Source organism: Lutra lutra, chromosome 4 (genome assembly GCF_902655055.1).
Source record: "Lutra lutra chromosome 4, mLutLut1.2, whole genome shotgun sequence".
NCBI lineage: Eukaryota > Metazoa > Chordata > Mammalia > Carnivora > Mustelidae > Lutra > Lutra lutra.
The window spans coordinates 60475401-60491931 of NC_062281.1; the positions used below are offsets into that span (position 1 = coordinate 60475401).

Here is a 16531-nt window from a genome sequence, read left to right on the forward strand (position 1 = left end):
TGTATCTTGGTTTTGTCCTGTTTTAATCTTACCAATTGATATTTTGAGCTCATATCTTTTATTGAAATCTAAAATCTAAAAAAAAAGTTTAGAAATCATAATTTATGTGTAAGTTGACCACAGATCTTTCTAGTGGTGAGACCTGACCTGAATGATCATGAGACTGCATAGTCTTGAAAGAAATCACATGTACTGTAAATGTACATGTACTGTAAATACTTACCTGCCTAAGTGCTAAATCCTAATTTGCTTGATGGGGTGCTGCTTTATGACATTCTTAGGACATTATTATTTTTATAAAATCAAAAATTTCTTGATTTTGAAACACATCAGGTCCCAAGAGTTCTTCCATAAGGAATCCTGGGCCTATATTGTTTTATATTCAGTGTTCAGATTTACTCACATATTTAATTTTCCTTACCATTCCTTCTTGGATCTTTTAAACTTGTCATTTGGGATCATTTTCCAGAAGGAAGTCAAGATTTATTTTATAGTTGGTTACTGTTGGTGGTAAACTTGTTTTGTCTGAAAATATCTTTATTTCACCGGTGATCCTGAAACTTAGTTTTGCTTAATATAAGAGCTAAAATTGCCTCTTGTTTTCACTTTAAAGATAAAATTCCACTGTTTTCTAAGTTCTAATGTTACCCGTCCTTATTGTTACTTTTATAAAATGATAGCCATCAGCCTAGTTTCTGTATCTTTGTGGGTAATCTGTCTTTTCTTTCTGGATTTAGGATTAGCTCTTTTTAGTTGATGTTCTTTGCATTTTTAAAGTTTGGAATTCTTTTTATTTACGCTATTGGAATTCATTGGGTTTCTTGGACCTGAGGATTGATATCTTCAGCAACTTTTTAGGAAATTCTCCATCATTATCTCTTTATAAATGTTCCCTCTTTTATACTTTTATCTCTGTTTCTCTGTTACATTTCTGGATAAACTCTTCAGATTATTGTCTAGGTACTAATTCTCTCTTCATCTATTTTAATCTCTTATTTAATCTGTCCACTGAATTTTTTCAAAGTTGTATTTAGATATAACTTATATGCCATAAAATTGACCATTTAAAGTGTAGAGTCAATGGTTTTTAGTATATTTACCTACTTGTGTACCTGTTCCCATAATTTAATATTAGAATATTTTTGTCATCCCCAAAAGAAAACTTGTACCCATAAGCACTCACTCTTTATCACTTCTCTCCCCACTCTGTCTCCTTCGGGCAGACACCAGTCTACTTTCTGTATCTGTAAGTTGCCTGTTCTGGATATTTCATATAAATGGTATTATGTGTGTAGTCTTTTGTGACAGATTTGTTTGACTTAGCGTAATGTTTTTGAGGTTCATCCATGTTACAGCATTTGTCAGTACTTCACTCTTTTTTATGGTCAAATAACATTCTGTTGTCTGGACACATTTGCTTACCTACTTGTCAGTTAATGGACATTGGGTTGTTTCCTCTTTTTGGCTATTGTCAATAATGCTGCTGTCAGTATTTGTGTGCTGGTTCTTATGTGGATATGTTTTCATCCATTGAGCCCTTAAATTTATTTTTTAATTATATGAGAAATCGCTTCTACATTCTTGCTGTAAAAGTCCTAGTATAAAAGTATATAATGCAAATAGGAATGTCTTCTTTCTCCTCCATTTCCACTGCTTGGAGGGGACTGCTGTAAAATAGTTGGTTGTGCTTCCTTCTGACCTCCTTTCTATGCATTTATATAACATTTGTATAAATAAAAATTTTTTAAGATTTGTCAGAGAGAGAAAGAGAAAGCACAAGCAGGGGGAGCAAGAGGCTCCCCCTGAGGGAGAAGTAGGCTCCTGACCAAGAGCCAGATGTGGGACCACCCCCAGGCATCATGACTTGAGCGGAAGGCAGAGGCTTAACCAACTGAGCCACCAAGGCATCCCAAATCTCTTGCTTTTGTTTTAACATAAAGGAATTTGCATATTTTGAGGCTTGCTTTTTAAAATATTTTTAACATTTAAATTTCACTTAATTAACATGATAGTGTATTATAAGTTTCTGAGGTTATTTAGTGATTCTCAGTTGCATGTAACACCCAGTGCTCAGTATATCAAGTGCCCATCACCCATTTATCCCATCCATCCACCCATCTCCCCTCCAGCAACTGTTTTCCTATGTTCATCTGTTTTGTTTCTTAAATTCCACATGAGTGAAATCATATGATAATTGTCTTTCTCTGACTTCTTTCGCTTATCATAATGCCCCCTAGTTCCATCCATATCATTGCGGATGGCAAGATTTCATTCTTTTTGATAGCTGAGTATACATATACCACATCTTTTTTTTTTTTTTTTTTTAAGATTTCATTTATTTGAGAGAGAATGAGCTGGCAGGGGAGTGGAGAGGGCATGCACAAGCAAGGGGGAGGGGCAGAGGGAAAAGCAGACTCCCCACGGAGCAGGGAACCCAACTCAGGGCTTTATCTTGGGACCCTGAGATCATGACCTGAGCCAAAGGCCACCACTTACCCAACTGAGCCACCCAGGCACCCCTATACCACATCATATCCATTCATTTGTTGATGGACATCTGGGTTCATTCCATATTTTGGCTGTTATGGCTCTATTTTTAATTTTTTGAGGAACCTCCCTGCTATGTTTCAGAGTTGGCTGCACCAGTTTGTGTTCTTACCAGCAATGTAAAAGGGTTCCCTTTTCTCCACATCCTCACCAACATTAGTTGTTTCCTGAGTTGTTAATTTTAGCCGTTCTGACTGGCATGAGGTGATATCTCATTGTAGTTTTGATTTGTATTTCCCTGATTAAAGCTTGCTTTTTATTCTTCAGTATATTTTAGGGTTCTTTCGTTAGTACACATAATTCTTAGTGGTTGCATAGTCTTATTTCCATATGACATAATTTGTGTAATTTAGCTATTGATAGACATAAATATTTTTTTTCTGGATTTTGTACTTGCAAATAGTGAATTAGTCAACACTCTTATTAATTTGTTTTGAAACATTTACTAAGACAAAAAACATTATGTGCCAGGCAGTTTTGAATGCTAGGAACACAAAGATAAATAGACATAATCTCTAGATTCTGACAAGCAAAATTGTTGCCTCAAAGGGATAAAAAAGTTTTTTTTCCTCAAGGACTTATATTTGCTTCTGCCAGTTGCCTGACATTACTTCTTGGGCCACTTTTGATTAAGTTCTTGTGTAAGATTGCAGGAATTCATACTACGAACCCACGTAGGTGTCCGCTTAAGGTTAAGACATTTCATGGTAGAAGTTCATTCTTTCTCTGCTCGTTGCTCTGTTTAAAACAGGGAAATTTCTGTGCCCTGTATCTTACCCTTATATTGAAGAGTTCGTAGTCTTCTTTCCTCGCTTTTTGGTCTTGCCCCTCCTTGGATTCGGTGGAAGTCCCCAAGGTGAAATCCAGCTATGATCCTTTTATTTCAGGATTCCTACACTCACCTTTTGCCTTTTTTTTTTTTTTTTAAAGATTTTATTTATTTATTTATTTATTTGACAGACGAAGATCACAAGTAGGCAGTGAGGCAGGCAGAGAGGGGGACAAGCAGGCTCCCTGCTGAGCAGAGAGCCGGAAGGGGGGCTTGATCCCAGGACCTGAGATCATGACCTGAGCCGAAAGCAGAGGCTTCAACCCACTGAGCCACCCAGGTACCCCTCACTTTTTGTTTTTTATAGAATTTTTCAGAGTATTGGCTCTGCCATTCTGCTGAAAAAGAAATTGTTTAGTCTTTAAAACACATCCTTCTTTTGGTTTTCAGTTTACCATGATCCTGGTTTCTTTCTTTGATCACTCCTCCCCTTTTAGGCACTACTGTACCCCAAAAGCATGTGGAAATTATTACATATTTATCTCTCTTTCGGCTGTGGGATGTTTTTAAGAAGAGGAATCTTTAAGTCTTGTCACTTTTGCATTCTGGTCTGATGGAGGCTTTCCATTTCCAAAAAGGGAACAAAGTTTCAACAAGTAACTGTTAGGCACTAAGGTCTGTAGAAGTATATTTAGAATTCAGTAGGAAAGAAAATGTTTCCTTAATTTGCATGAATCAAATTCTGCTTCATTTTAAAATAAGGTGAGATCATTTCATTGCCTGCCTCTCACCCTGAAAGAACAGAGAGAGCCATTATAATTGTTTAATGTTGGGGGAAAATAGTAGTAGTTTGATACTGTAATGATGGTAATGTGTATAGTAATCTTGTTTTTATTCCATTATGTTCTGTATTGATAACCTTCCACTTCCTGTTGATTGTTAGATGAAATGAGAGAAGGGCATTGTTAGCCATTTCACGTACAGTTGCATTAGCAACCATTGACATTTATCTCTAAGTTTTTAATGTTTTTCTTTGTCTGTTTCCCCCTAACCTAAATAAAGATCTTTTACCTTTTAGTTAAAAAAAAGATTTATTTATTTATTTTAGAGGGAGAGAAAGAGCACGCGCGGGAGGTGGGGTTGGGGTGTCCTGAGGGGCAGAGAATCTCAAGCAGACGCCCTGCTGAGCGCAGAGCCTGAGCTGGGGCTAGATCTCACAACTCTGAGATCGCAACCTGAGCGGAAATCAAGAGTTGGATGCTTCACCTATGGAGCCACCCAGGTGCTCCAGAATTTTTACTCTTTAGAATACAGGCATACTTCAGAGATACTGTGGGTTTGGTTTAGACCACTGCATCAAAGCAAATATCATAATAAAGTAAGTCAGATGTATTTTCTGGTTTCCCAGTGCATATAAAAGTTATATTTACACTATATTATAGTCTTTTAAGTATGCAGTAACATTATGTCTGAAAAAACAGTGTGCATAGGGTAATTGAAAACTACTTTTCAATTTCAATTGAAAAATACTTTTCAGGCACCTGGGTGGCTCAGTTGTTAAGCACCTGCCTTTGGCTCAGGTCATAGTCCCAGGGTCCTGGGATTGAGACTTGCATCAGGCTCTCTGCTTGGTGGTAAGCCTGATTCTCCCTCTCCAACTCCCCCTGCTTGTGTTCCCTCTCTTTCTGTCTCTCTATGTCAAATAACTAAATGAAAATCTTTGAATAGAAAAGAAAAATACTTTACTACTCAAGAATGCTGACCACCATTGAGCTCTCAGTGAATTGTAATCCTTTTGCTGGTGGAGGTTCTTGTCTTGCTGTTGATGCTCACTGACTGATCAGGGTTGTAGGTGCTGAAGGTGGGGGTGGCTTTTGCCATATCGATCAAGAGTGAAATTTGCCATATCGATCAACTCTTCCTTTCAGGATCTATTTCTGTGTTTAACAGTATCTGACCCACAGTAGAACTTTTTCAAAATAGGAATCAATCCTTTCAAACCCTAGAATGCTTTATTAACTAAGTTTATGTAGTACTCTGAATCCTTTCTTATTTCAGCAATTGTCACAGCATCTTTACCAGTAGATTCCATCTCAAGAAACCACTTTCTTCATCTGTTAGAAGCAACTCGTCATCCATTCAAATTTTATCATGAGATCACAGCAGTTCTGTCACATCTTCAGGCTCCACTTCTAATTCTTCTTTTGCTGTTTCTACCACATCTGCAGTTACTTCCTTCACTGAATTCTTGAACCCCTCAGAGTCATCCATGAGGATTGGAATCAAGTACACTCCTGCTAGTATTGATATTTTGACTTCATCCTGTAAATTACACATGTTCTTAATGGCACCTAGAAGAGTAAATCCTTTCCAGAAGATTTTCAGTTTGCTTTGCCCAGATGCATCAGAGGAATTAACTCTATTGGAACTATATCTTATGAAATGTGTTTAAATAATGAAACTTGAAACTCAGAATTAGTCCATGATCTGTGACTGCAGAATAGATGTTATGTTAGCTGGCAGGAGAACAACATTAATCTCTTTGCATGTCTCCATCAGAGCTCTTGGGTGACTAGGTACATTGTCAATGAGGAGCAATATTTTGAAAGGAATCTTTTCCCTGAGCAGTAGGTCTCAAGAGTAGACTTAAAATATTCAGTAAACTGTTATAAACAGACGTGCTGTCATCCAGGCTTTGTTGTTCTGTTTACAGAACAGAGTGAAAGTAGATTCAGCATAATTCTGTAGGGCTCTAGGATTTTTTGAATCGTCAGTGAGCATTGACTTCAGCTTAAAGTCCACAGCTGTGTTAGTCCCTAACAAGAGCCAGCCTGTCCTTCGAAGCTTTTGAATCCAGTCATTGACTTCTATTCTCTAGCTATGGAAGTTTTAGATGGCATCTTCTTCTAATAGAAGACAGTTTCATCTCCATTAAAAATCTGTTGTTTAGTGAACCACCCTCGTTAATTATCTTAGCTGGATCTTTTGGAGAAATTGCCGCTTCACCTTGCACTTTCATGTTATGGAAACAGCTTCTTTTCTTTCCTTAAACCTTATGAACCAGTCTCTGCCAGCTTCAGACCTTTCTTCTGCAGCTTCCTCACCTTTCTTAGATTTCACAGATTTGAAGAGTTAGTGCCTAACTCTGGATTGGGCTTTGGCTGAAGGGGCTCTTGTGGCTGGTTTGATCAATCCAGACCAGTTAGACTTTGTTCATATCATCAGTGAGGCTGTTTAACTTCTTACCACTTGTGTATTCACGGAGTTAGCACTTTCAGTTTCCTGTATGAACTTTTATGTTGCATTCACAACTGGCATTTCATTTGATGTATTTTTCAGCTTAAACAGTAGTGTGCACTATGGAACAACCATAGTAGTACTTTTTTTTTTAATACTGTCATACCCATCATCCTCAGCTGTGTAAAAATAGCAAAAACTGGAATAATATTTAACAGTGAACATTGATGAAAATTACAGTAGCTGAAGAGGCAGAGATCACACCATTAGGATAATACTTTATGGTTTAGCTTGTGCTACACAAAGTGTGGTGTGTGGACCTGGTACCAGGCCGTGCTTTTCATTTAATGAGGAGTTGGAGAAATTATCCTTGATAATTTAATAATATGTTTCTCCAGCTAGTTTCAGTGAGGCAGTAGATTATAGTTTAAGAACACGTGAAGCAATAAATGTTTGTAGTATTGATTCTGTCACTGAAGATGAGTAGGGTTAAACAAAAATAATGTGGCGTATCCACCAAAAATAAACAGACTCTTTTGTTAGGTAATGAAGGGTGGGGTTGAGCCATTTGCATTCATGGCTGGTCTGTCAAGCCAGAGCCACTGAAAAGCCAAACCAGTTTGGTGTTTTTGTTGTTGTTGTTTTATGTAGGCTCCCCACCCAACATGGGGCTTAAATTTACCACCCTGATATCAAAAGTTGCAGGTTCTACTGACTGTGCCAGTGAGGTGCCTCAAGCCAAACCAGTTCTGAAAGTGTTTATAAGCATTGCTTCTCAAGGTATCTAGATGTATCAAGATCTTTCTTACTGAGTATATAAATCCACCAGGATCTCTCAGAGCTCAAATTCCTATGAGTCTTCCAGACTCGAGCCAACATAAGATGAGGCTTACATGGAGTTTTCAGATTTACTCTATGTTTGAGGTGCTTCCAAACATTTAGGTTCTGGGCCTGGCTGTTTTTGATGAACAAGATGAGAAAAAGAAATTTTCTTGCTAGTAACTTCAGGCCTTTTAGCCAGGGAGGACAAGATGTCTGTGTACCGCTGTTAGGTAAATTCTGGAAGTAAAGTGTATATTTAAAGATTGAGATCATGTATTTTTGGTTAGGTGTTAAATATTGAGAAAAGAATCATTTTAGCCATATTCAACTTACTCAGAAATTAAACTTTTATTACTATAATGTTCATAGATTTTCAAATATACATTTTTAAAAAATACTTAAACATCTGTAATCTATGTGTTACTGGTGGTGTTTGATTGACGGCAGTTTTCCTTCTCTGGTGTCCCGTAAGATAACGGCGCATCTCAGGATGATGTTTCTTAGATTCAGAGAACATGGTACATTTGCAATGTATGTAATTAGTTTTCCCATACCTCACCGGTTTAGGTACAGAAAAGGGTGATATTTGGTCAAGAACTACTGGAAGTCTAATTTCTTGGCTTCTTCCTCACCCACTGGTTTCTGGGTAGTTTCCTGCTTCTTTGGTTACAGTAGTTACCTTTTGCAGTTATTTCCCATTATTTCCAGTTACCTCATTCTGTCGCTGCCATTTTCAGCACTGTCTGGGAAAGCTGACCGTTTTGCCATGCTAGTTTTCACGAGTGGTATCGTTGCTTTTGTGAGTGTTTCTCTTCTACTTTTTCTACGATTTGTCTTCAAAGTTCAGAGCTGAATACCTCCTCATGAGATAATAGCTCTGTTTATTGAGGCTACGTGGTGTGATCTCTAGTTTACAGTAGTTCTTCATATCCTCAAGTGAGGAGGAATTTTTTTTTTTTTTTTTTTTTTTTTTACATCAAATTTTTTAGATCCTTCTCTTTTAGCTTCTGGTTCCACATTCAGGAAACTCAGAATCAGGTCCCCCCCCCCCCCGCCTTTTTTTTGTTTTGTTTTATTTTTGAGTATAGCTGATAGAACCAGTTGCTTAGAAGATCCAGTGGACCCTTGAGAGGACCGATTGGTTACTTAAAGACATGTTGGGGCACCTGGGTGGCTGAGTCAGTTAAGTACCTGACTTTGACTCGGGTTTTGATCTCAGGGTCCTGGGATTGGGCTCTGTGTTCAGTGAGGAGTCTGCTGCTTTCTTTCCCTCTGCCTGCATGCGCGCACGCACATACACACTCTCTCTCAAACAAAGTTTTTTAAAAATAAATAAATAAATACATGTCCTGCCTTCTCCAAGGAATTACTGCTTCTTTTTTTTTTTTTAAGATTTTATTTATTTGACAGAGATCACAAGTAGGCGGGGGGCGGGGGTGGACAGGCTCCCCGCTGAGCAGAGCCCGATGCAGGGCTCGATCCCAGGACCCTGAGATCATGACCTGAGTGGAAGACAGCGGCTTAATCCATTGAGCCATCCAGGTGCCCCAGGAGGCCAGTAATCTTAGCATGTGAGCTTCTGAATTGGGCTGTTTATAGTATGGCAAATGATTCTACAGAGAGTGACCAAAATGTAAACCATAGTCTTTTAGAACCTAATCTTGGGAGTAACATTGTTTCTGCTATATTCTGTTGGTCACTGACAGTTTGGGTATAGTGTGGGAAGGAACTACAGAAAAATGTTAATATAAGGAAACAGTTAATTGGAGATTCTCTTGGAGTTTGGTCATCACAAGTCTCTTGTGAACATGTAAGGAGTAGTAGTATCAGGGTGTGGAAAACATTTTTTTTTGTATCACTATGTTTAGGAGACCTAGGGATAATTATGCCAGTAAAACTCTTCATAGCTTACCTTTTTATCCTTCTGTTTCAGTTAGTAGCTATGCAAATGGACTTTCCTTGATTTGATAATAAGGGATTGCTTTCCCTGTTTCAGTGAGGTTCTCAAGATCTGGAGAGTTTCTACAGCAGTGTTACCCAAAATGTGGTTATTGAAACAAGATTTTTCCAAGATGCTTTACACTAAGGGATTCCATTACTTTTGGAAGCCTCTGTGTTATCTTCTTCCCCTTGGAGAATCATTGTGCAAGTTAGTATATTAGAAATCTCTGAGAAGCCCTGCATTGAAGAAAACAGTGTTTTTAAAAATGTACTTGATCGGGCGCCTGGGTGGCTCAGTGGGTTAAGCCGCTGCCTTCGGCTCAGGTCATGATCTCGGGGTCCTGGGATCGAGTCCCGCATCGGGCTCTCTGCTCAGCAGGGAGCCTGCTTCCTCCTCTCTCTCTCTCTGCTTGCCTCTCTGTCTACTTGTGATCTCTCTCTCTCTGTCAAATAAATAAAAAATCTTTAAAAAAAAAATGTACTTGATCGCTGAATCACTATATTGTATACCTGCTAATATAACACTGTATGTTAACTATACTGGAATTAAAATAAAAAGCTTAATAAAAACATTTACTTGATCATATAACCCACATTTGTTATTGTAAGTGGAATAAATTAAAAACCTTGTTCTAACAAAAATTTATCACGAACATCTTCCTTTATTCAAAACAAGTTATTTAGGCAGGCAGCTTTATTTTACATTTTAGGTAGTTAAAATTTTCCTTAAGTACTTTTCAGTTTGTAATTATTTTACATTTTGGGAGGCAACTGAAGTCAGAAATTGCAAGTAGCCGATACTTTATTTTCATTGTTATTAGCTATTGCAAGATCCAAGAGCAGTTTTCATTCTTGGCCATTTAAAGGGCCATTTAGGGGGCGCCTGGGTGGCTCAGTGGGTTAAGCCGCTGCCTTCGGCTCAGGTCATGATCTCAGGGTCCTGGGATCGAGTCCTGCATCGGGCTCTCTGCTCAGCAGGGAGCCTGCTTTCCTTCCTCTCTCTCTGCCTGCCTCTCTGTCTACTTGTGATCTCTCTCTCTGTCAAATAAATAAATTTTAAAAAAAATCTTTAAAGGGCCATTTAGGAGATTTTGTTTTGTTTTGCTTGGGAGTTTTGGGGTAATTTTTATTGATTTATTAGCAAATTTTTTGAGCATATTTTAGGCCCTGGGTTTGCTGTGATCAACAACATTGTCCATCCTCCTTGTAAGGAGGCAGCCAGTCAAATCTAAGAACGTAATTGCAGAAGGGCTGCAGAGAACAAAGCAAAGACATGATGGTCCATAGATAGCTAGCTGTCTGTGGGCCAAGTATGTGCCTATTAATAGGTTCTTGTGCAGTGATTCTCAAGAAAGAAGGGAGAAGTTTTCTAACCTGTAATGGTGTTGGATGATGTTAAGCTTACTTGAAAGTATCCAGCATTGAAAAGATCTAGAAACGTTGCTATGTTGTTAGTAATATTTCATTGTCCAGAAAAACTACAAGCTAGCTTTTAAGCAGAGAATTGTTGAGTTCTGAACAGATATCCATGCTTGTTTACTTTAATGCCAGAAAAGATGCTCATTAAGAGTCTTTATAGTGTTACATGCAATTCTAATAACATTGGTTATTTGGTTTTTAAACCCATAAGCTATGGGCTTCTGTGATTTTTGTGTTGCTTTGTTGTATACTGGGAAGGAATGTCCACTAGTGATTACATGGGAAGAGTTGAGCAATAAAAACTGTGTAAACAAGAATGTAAAATATAGCCATTTGGGGGCATCTAATGTGTAGAAAAATAACTATATCTCAGGTCCTGACATTATATTCTGGAATTGAAAGTTTGTGTGTAGGTATCCTATTTAAGAATGAAAACAAATATGGGCTGTAAATTGTAAATTAAAATTATTCAAAACATTTTCAAAAGGCTTTTTGCATATGTGGTTACTTGTATGGTTTTTTTTTTGCAAGCTTGTCTGTCTAAAGTGACATATTTTTTAAGGATGGTGGAGAAGTGTGCTTTTTATAATTGGAAAGTAGTAAAGGAAACACTGCTGAAACTTTTAAGCAGTTATAATCTGGGCTGAGATCTTATAACCTCAGTGGAGTAACAGTGACGTTTGTAGGTAGTGGTCTGTTCTCTGTAACCACTTTACAGCATCATTGTTTACAAATCTATTTAGAAATACTTTGTGAATTACAGAATAAACAATTAAAAATTGAAGAGGCATATAAGATATATACAAGATGAAAAGTTCTTGCAAAGGAAAAGATGTGAGCATTTGGAGGAAATTTACTTAAGGATTTCAGACGGAAACTAGAAGGATGTTTATATTGTCTTTTTTTTTTTTTTTAACATAAATTACTGTTGATCTTCTTTTCTAGAAACGACTGCAGAAAGAACTGTTGGCTTTGCAAAATGACCCACCTCCTGGAATGACTTTAAATGAAAAGAGTGTTCAGAATTCAATTACACAGTAAGTATTTAATTTTTGAAGTCATTGTTTCTTTTATTATTAGTGTAAAGTATGAATATACACTTATTTTTTAAAATGTAGTATTTGGGGGGCGCCTGGGTGGCTCAGTGGGTTAAACCGCTGCCTTCGGCTCAGGTCATGATCTCAGAGTCCTGGGATCGAGCCCCGCATCGGGCTCTCTGCTCAGCAGGGAGCCTGCTTCCTCTTCTCTCTGCCTGCCTCTCTGCCTGCTTGTGATCTCTCTGTCAAATAAATAAATAAAATCTTTAAAAAAAAAAAAATGTAGTATTTGGGGGCACCTGGATGGCTCATTTGGTTAAGTGTCCAACTCTTGATTTTGATTAAGGGTCGGGAAATCAAGCCCCTCTTTGGGCTCTGCGCTTAATGGGGAGTCTGCTTGAGATTCTCTCTTGCTGTCTCTCACTCTGCCCCTCTCCTTACTCTCTCTCCCAAATAAATAAATCTTAAAAAATTTTTAAATGTGGAATTTTCATATTTCATACCACTTTCTTCCATCAAGAGGTAAATAAATAGATCTTATCCTATGCGTTTGTATATCCCATTTTGTGTTACATAATAGTATCATACACATTGCATATGATGTATGATTTGTTAACCTTTTTTTTTTCCCAACCATATGTTGATTAGTAACATTTTAAAATGTGTCCTGCTAAAGAGGCAGTATATAAAAACTTTGGTTTGACTTTGTTTATGAAATGATCTTCATCTAAAATAGAGCAGTTTGGGGGCGCCTGGGTGGCTCAGTGGGTTGAAGCCTCTGTCTTTGGCTCGGGTCATGATCCCAGGGTCCTGAGATCGAGCCCCGCATCGGGCTCTCTGCTCAGCAGGGAGCCTGCTTCCTCCTCTCTCTCTCTGCCTACCTCTCTGCCTGCTTGTGATCTATCTGTCAAATAAAAAAAAAAAAAAAATAGAGCAGTTTGGCATGAGGTTGTTTATCAAATTTTTCAAAACCACATGTAGAGGTTTGAAGAGAATAGTAGTCAAGAGGTGTCTCTAATCCCTGAACGCATTAATTGCTCTGTACAGAACTGTAACTAAATGCCAGACTCTTCAGCAGCCTCTTTTAATAGATAAGAAACTTCATGAGGATAAAAAAGTGAACCATAGAAGGAAGACACAGTAGTAGTCTAATTCTGCTCCTTCCTTGGGCGCAAAGAAGTCTTTCTCAGATATGAAACCAAGAAGAGTAGAGAGATACATATGTGTCCTCTCATAAAGATGAGCATTTCAATTAGTTTGAAATGTCTTCTTTTTTCTTTTTTTCTTTTTTTTTTTTTTAAATTTGCTGAGACAGAGTGAGAAGGAACACAAGCAGGGGGAGTGGGAGAGGGAGAAGCAGGCTTCCCGCCCACTGAGCAGGGAGCCCGATGTGGGGCTCAATCCCAGGAACCTGGGATCATGACCTGAGCCGAAGGCAGACGCTTAAACACTGAGCAACCCAGGCCCCCCAAGCGATAGAAGTTTCTTAAGTGAAGATACAGAAAAAGCTCTTGAGTGAGAGGGGTCCCAACAGGGTTGCCCTGAAATTGTTTTCTAAAGTATCATCCTAAGATCTCACAACCCAGTATAGTCTATTTTTACCACTCCTTTGACTTTATAGTTTTGTTAGACAAGGCTAAATGTTCTGAAATGGGGGGTAGGGAGAGGGATTTAAAATAATGGAACGTAAAAAAAAAAAAATAAAATAAAATAATGGAACGTTTCCTTAAAATCTTCAGAAACGTGAAAGAGAAGGAGGGCAACAAGATAAAAAGCATACAATAAACCAAATTATAGGGCAAAAAGAATAATTCAAATATTAGTGATCTTAGAATATCACTAAGTAGTCCAGAGAGCAAAAGTGACCAGAATTCATGGACATATTTATCCTTTTAGAGAAACAATTTTAGTTAGCTTTGACTTTGAGATTTGAGTCCATACTTATGACAGAATTCAAGCTTTTTAAAAACAGGGATGTGAAGAATGGATCTATTGATGTTTGGATGGATATATTGTTTGTTTGAAAATGGAGTACGGATATCTAGCTCTTTAACAATCTTTTTAAAACATTGCTGGGGTTCTCAAGCATTTTTAGGTTCCCTGCAAATTGAGTAAAGGTACAGAGATTGCCCACATACCCTCTGCTCTCACATATGCACAGCCCTCCCCCATTGTCAACATCCCCCCCGCCCAGAGTGGGACATTTGTTATAATTGAGGAGGTGTGATTGACACATCGTAATCCCCCAAAGTCTATAGTTTACATTGTAATTCATTCATGGTGCTGTATGGTTGGGTGAATGTTCAATGACATGTATCATCATTATGGTATCATGTGGAGTATTTTCACTGCCCTGAAAATCGCCTGTGCTCCAGCTACTCATCACCCCTCCCAACCATTGATTCTGGTCTGTCTCTGTAGTTTTCCCTTCCCCCAGACCCTCATATAGTTGGAATCCTACAGTATGTAGCCTTTCAGATGGCCTCTATTACTTAGTAATATTTATTTAAAGTTCTTCTGTTTCTTGTTGTGACTCTTGATTGATTTTTAATTTCTATCAAGTGAAATTTGAAAATGGAGAACATATTTAGAGTGTATGACATTTGTTCTCTATAATTAAATGAAGATTTTTGGGGGGGGGTTGTGTATAATGAACAGATTATATTCCATTTTCATCAGTAATAAGTGCTTCCTATTTCAGCCTTTCCCATTTTCAGAATCACATAATATAATGATTTATAAATGGTTAAAGGAATGTTTTACATTTGTACAAATGGAAACATTTGTATAGATTGACAAGCAGTTTTACCACAAATTGTTTAACTACCAAAACTGCAGTATCTTTGTTGCAGAATAAACCTGTCGTTTTAGAGATGTTTGTCAGACAGTTTTTCTTTTAAAATAATATATTGTAAGTGAGTCACAGAAGTTTTTTTTAATCTTTGACTGTCTTCCAGGATATAAAAGTCTTAAAAAATTAGATCTTAAAAGGTATGTTTAAGTGGAATAAGAATGATGATTTTAAAAAAAAGCAGTTCAGCTTTCTGGAAGACAGTTTGGTAGCATGTGTTAAGACCTTTTAAAAAAGCATATCATATCCTTTGAACTAATAAATAAACCCCTATGCTGAACTAAGGAAGGAACAGAGACATAGAAAGATTAACCCAGGGGTGCCTGTTGCCTCATTCAGTAGAATATGCAATTTTTTTTTTAAGATTTTATATATTTATTTGACAGACAGATCACAAGTAGGCAGAGAGGCAGGCAGAGGGAGAGGGGGGGAAATCAGGCTCTCTGCTTTGAGCAGAGAGCCTGATGCAGGGTTGATCCCAGGACCTGAGATCATGACCTGAGTCGAAGCAGAGGCTTTAGCCCATTGAGCTACCCAGGTGCCCAGAACATGAAATTCTTGATCTCAGGGTTGTGAGTTTAAGCCCCATGTTGGTGGACATAAAGCTTGTCTTTGAAAGAAAAAAAATATTAACTTGGAACTAACTATACTCATTTCAACATTACTATTTCTAGAGATAATTTAGAAGCAATTTAAATGTCAGTAAAAGGGAAATGGTTCTCAGAGTTAGACCATGGAATGGCATCCCTTGAGTTACAGCCTGTAGTCAGCATGAAATGCAGAATTTTGTATAGACATAATCCCTTTGAAAATCCCTGAGAGAGGCCATATTGGTGTGTATCCTGTTGTAATTTATCCAACGGAGCTAGTTTTTTCCTTTGGAGGAGAATAGTTGGCCATTTCTTTGATTAGGAGCTATGAATGCATGAAAAATAACTGTTAAACATTAGAACCCTAGAACAATAACTACTCACTGGAAGTTAAGAACTGAGACTTCTCCCATTTTATTCATCCTCAGGGGCATGTGCCCTTAATTGGACTCAAAACACTCAGGATTTGTTTTTGTTTGTTTTGTGTATTCTTAAAAATTTGTATGTATTATGATTTTTTAGGGAGAGCAAGGTGGAGGTGGGCAGAGGGAGAGAGAATCTAAGCAGACTCCATGCCAGCATGGAGCCCAACATGGGACCATGACCCTGAGATAGTGACCTGAGCTGAAATCAAGAGTCACACCCTTAACCAACTGATTCAAGTGTACACATAATTTAACTATTGGACATCAATTCCATTGATAAACTACAAAATGACTAGAATGAAATGTACTGAAAGTACTTCAACAGTGGTTATATTTGGGTGATTTTTGTTTGTTTATACCTTTCTAAATTTTCTATAGTGAACATATATTGCTTTTTCAATTAGCAAAAAGTTATTTTAAATTATCCTGCATAATGTTGAAAATATATGCCACCTTTGACTTGTCTCACCCAGATCTTGGAAGAATTACTAAGATATTTGCTTAGCTATTATTTAAAAGCTGTGTTTGGATAGATCACAGGTATATTTATGGTACAATACGTCCTAAAATTTTTATTTATTGTCAGAGAGAGAAACAGCACAGAAGCAAGGGGAAAGGCAGGCAGAGGGAGAAGTAGGCTCCCTGCTGAGCAAGGAGCTTGACTCAGGACTTGATCCCAGGACCCCAGGATCATGACCTGAGCCAAAGGCAGACACTTAACCGACTGAGCCACCCAGGTGTCTCTGTCCTAAAATTTGCCTTATAAAGAGAATGAAATGGCACCAGGAGGGGTGCCCAGGTGGCTCAGTTGGTTAAAACGCTGGACCCTTGGTTTTTTTTTTTGTTTTTGTTTTTAAGATTTTATTTATTTATTTGACAGACAGAGATCACAA

The 16531-nt window shown here is 37.8% G+C and overlaps 1 protein-coding gene across 1 annotated transcript in view; it reads left to right on the top strand.

Annotated features, from left to right (window-relative positions):
- The window catches only part of UBE2W (ubiquitin conjugating enzyme E2 W), a 78624-nt gene that overhangs the window by 29439 nt on the left and 32654 nt on the right, over positions 1 to 16531 (top strand). The window contains exon 2 of the mRNA XM_047724128.1: positions 11681 to 11772. Coding sequence (XP_047580084.1) covers positions 11681 to 11772 — 92 coding nt within the window. The remainder of the gene's footprint in view (positions 1 to 11680; positions 11773 to 16531) is intronic.